At 46.9% G+C, this 2,658-nt stretch overlaps 1 protein-coding gene across 1 annotated transcript; it reads right to left on the bottom strand.

Annotated features, from left to right (window-relative positions):
- Positions 1–1,413: 1,413 nt before the first annotated feature.
- On the bottom strand, positions 1,414–1,980 carry LOC147963563 (putative invertase inhibitor). Its single transcript, XM_087529617.1, has one exon. The coding sequence runs from the start codon at positions 1,978–1,980 to the stop codon at positions 1,414–1,416; it is 567 nt and encodes a 188-aa protein (XP_087385743.1).
- Between the last annotated feature and the right edge of the window lie 678 nt (positions 1,981–2,658).

The following is a 2,658-nucleotide window of genomic DNA, read 5'->3' on the forward strand; positions in this document are numbered from 1 at the left end:
ATGCTACCTGATGCTCCTGCGTGTTCTCCTGCTCATGTCATGATACTACCTGCTCATGTCAAGCTTTTTGTAGTCCATGAATTCGACTCCTGATTTGTTATTGCGAGCTATTGGTGTTTAGTTCCCCTTGTACAATGTTTGTTTACGTCTATCAGGCGTGAATTTTGAGTTTAATTTCAGTGTAATCTTGTCTCAGCCTTTTCAATGTTGGCAAGTGTTGTCAGTCGTTTTGATTGGATTCTCAGTGTTTTATTTACACTGTAATTTATGTCAGACTTATAGTGTAATTTGTCCCAACTTACAGTGTAATATCAGTATTGTAGTGTAAATTGTCCTAGTCTTACAGTATAATTTCTCTCAGTTTTATAGTGTAACTAACCTGAGTTTTAGAGTGTTTTTTATTGTAATTTCAGTGTTGTTTATCCCAGCATTACAGACTTTTAAGTGTAATTTACCCAGACTTACAGTGTAATTTTATCTCAATATTGCAGTGTAGTTTGTACCAGATTTACAGTGTAATCAACTTTTCCAGTGTGATTTGAGTAAATTTTACACTGTTATTTGATTGTTTACAGTACAATTCATCCTAGCATTACAGACTTTTAAGTGTAATTTACCCATTAATTCCATTGCATTTTATCTTAGTATTGCTATGTAATTTGTCCTAGTCTTATAGTATAATCTACATTTTATCTCACTACTGCAGTATAATTTGTCCTGGTCTTATAGTATAATTTGTCCCAGATTTACAGTGTAATTTACCTTTTTTCCAGTGTGATTTTGAGTGGATTTTACAGTGCTATTTTGATTGTAATTACGGTGTAGTTCATCCCAGCATTACAGACTTTTAAGTGTAATTTACCCATCAATTCCAGTGTATTTTAGTGGTTTTATAGTGTAATTTGAATGTACTTACAATTTAATTTATCCCAACATTACAGTGTAGCGTATCCAATAATTCCAGTGTGGTTTGTTATAGGATTTTGAATGGTTTTGTCAGTGTATTTTTAGCCTGTTTTGGCACCCAGTTTGCACAGTAATTTTGTCTATTTTCAGTATAATTAAGTCCAGTTTTGTCAGTGTAATTTTGTCTATTTTCAGTTTATTTATGGGACTGCAGGCGTTTGCACCCAGCTTGTTGGCATGTGCTATGTGGTCCCTGATCAGGAGGGAGGTTTGTTGTCCAAGAAGAACCGGGTGAGATGTTTACCCGGTCCGTTTAGACGTTCTTTTTGCTCTTTGGTGATTTTCCTGCTCATACAGGTGTAGTCTGTTGATTGGTAGGGAAATTTGACTGTTTTCGAATTGAAAAACAGTCAAATGTCAAATAGACCAACCGGCACGACAACTCCATCACGGTCTAGCAAATTACTAAAACTGAAAGAAGACAAGAGCCATCATGTACGTATTCAGCTAGGATCTTTCGGTGATGATGCATGAGAACCCAGCATCAATTGGGCAATATCGGAGGCCATGACGGACAGCGTTCTCGTTCTCCCGATCTACGGGGTTCCTCTTGGCGTCTCCCTCTATCAAGATCAGGCCGCATATGGACGGAGAGTCTGACTCAGCCGCTTCCAAAAGCTTCTCGGAAGCGCCGGCGGCGCGGCAGGCGCGGAGGTTGTCGAGCCCGCGCCGCACCATGCCGTTGATCTCCTTGTAGTAGGCGAGACAGCGGCCCAGATTTCGGATGAGGTCGGCGATGATGTGCTCTGTGGACGTCATGTTGGCGACGGCAAGGCTCGCCGCAGCGGCCGCTGGCCCACGGGCATCCCTGGCGGATGATGTCGCCGGGTCGGCCGAGAGCGCGCCCACGCAAAACTCGTACTCGACATGCAGCGTGAAGTTGGGGCTGTTGGCGAGCGCGGCGCATGTGGTGTTGATGATAGGCGTAGGGCTGACGGCGACAGCGACGGCGAGGGCATGAACGGCGGCGCGGGCGAGGAGTAGGAGGATGAGGGCGATTGTCAGCGTCCCCATCTCTACAGGCATCAACCAGGCACCTGACAAGGAGGACCCAACCGGCAGCGACCCAATCGCTGCCCAGCGGCCCACCAGGGAGAAGAAACCCAGCTCACTCGTCACCGGCCCACAGTGGACGAAGTGAGCCCAACAGCCCCCGGGTACTTATACCACCCCGACTGAAGACGAGGCCATCCAGTGGATCACCGAACCGGTGACGGCACAAACCCTAGTTCATCTTCCTTTCTTGTTCCTCCCCCAATTCGTGTACTCCTACTTGTAATCGCCACAGTAATACAGAGCAATATATCACTATTTTTACATCTGGTATCAGAGGCCACACCACCACCTTCCTACCACCCCGATCTGACGCAATTCGTGGAGACCAGACGTCTTCACCATGCTCGTTCGCTTCTGGAGGCCATGGATCCATCGATCCAGGCTTTCCTCGACTGCTGGAAGTCGCTCATCGCCGCCAACACCAAGGCCCAACAGGTGACCGTAGCCAAAATCGACGACCTTCTCACCTGGAAGCCAGATCTGGAGTGTCGCATCGCCGATCTAGGCGAGGCCGTGATGGCGTTGCAACTCGCGGCGTTGACTTCTACACCACCAAGTGAGGATGCTCGGGTGGACGCAGTCCAGGATCCACCACCGCCAGCGACGCTTGGCACCGATCTAGGCGTCGGGGCAGGC

The sequence above is a fragment of the Triticum urartu genome, chromosome 6A (assembly GCF_056163025.1).
Source record: "Triticum urartu cultivar PI428250 chromosome 6A, HENAU_Tu73, whole genome shotgun sequence".
In the NCBI taxonomy this organism is placed as follows: Eukaryota; Viridiplantae; Streptophyta; class Magnoliopsida; order Poales; family Poaceae; genus Triticum; species Triticum urartu.

Excerpts from the sequence above, each read along its gene's own strand:
- LOC147963563 (XM_087529617.1), bottom strand. The coding sequence starts at position 1,980 with ATGGGGACGCTGACAATCGCCCTCATCCTCCTACTCCTCGCCCGCGCC.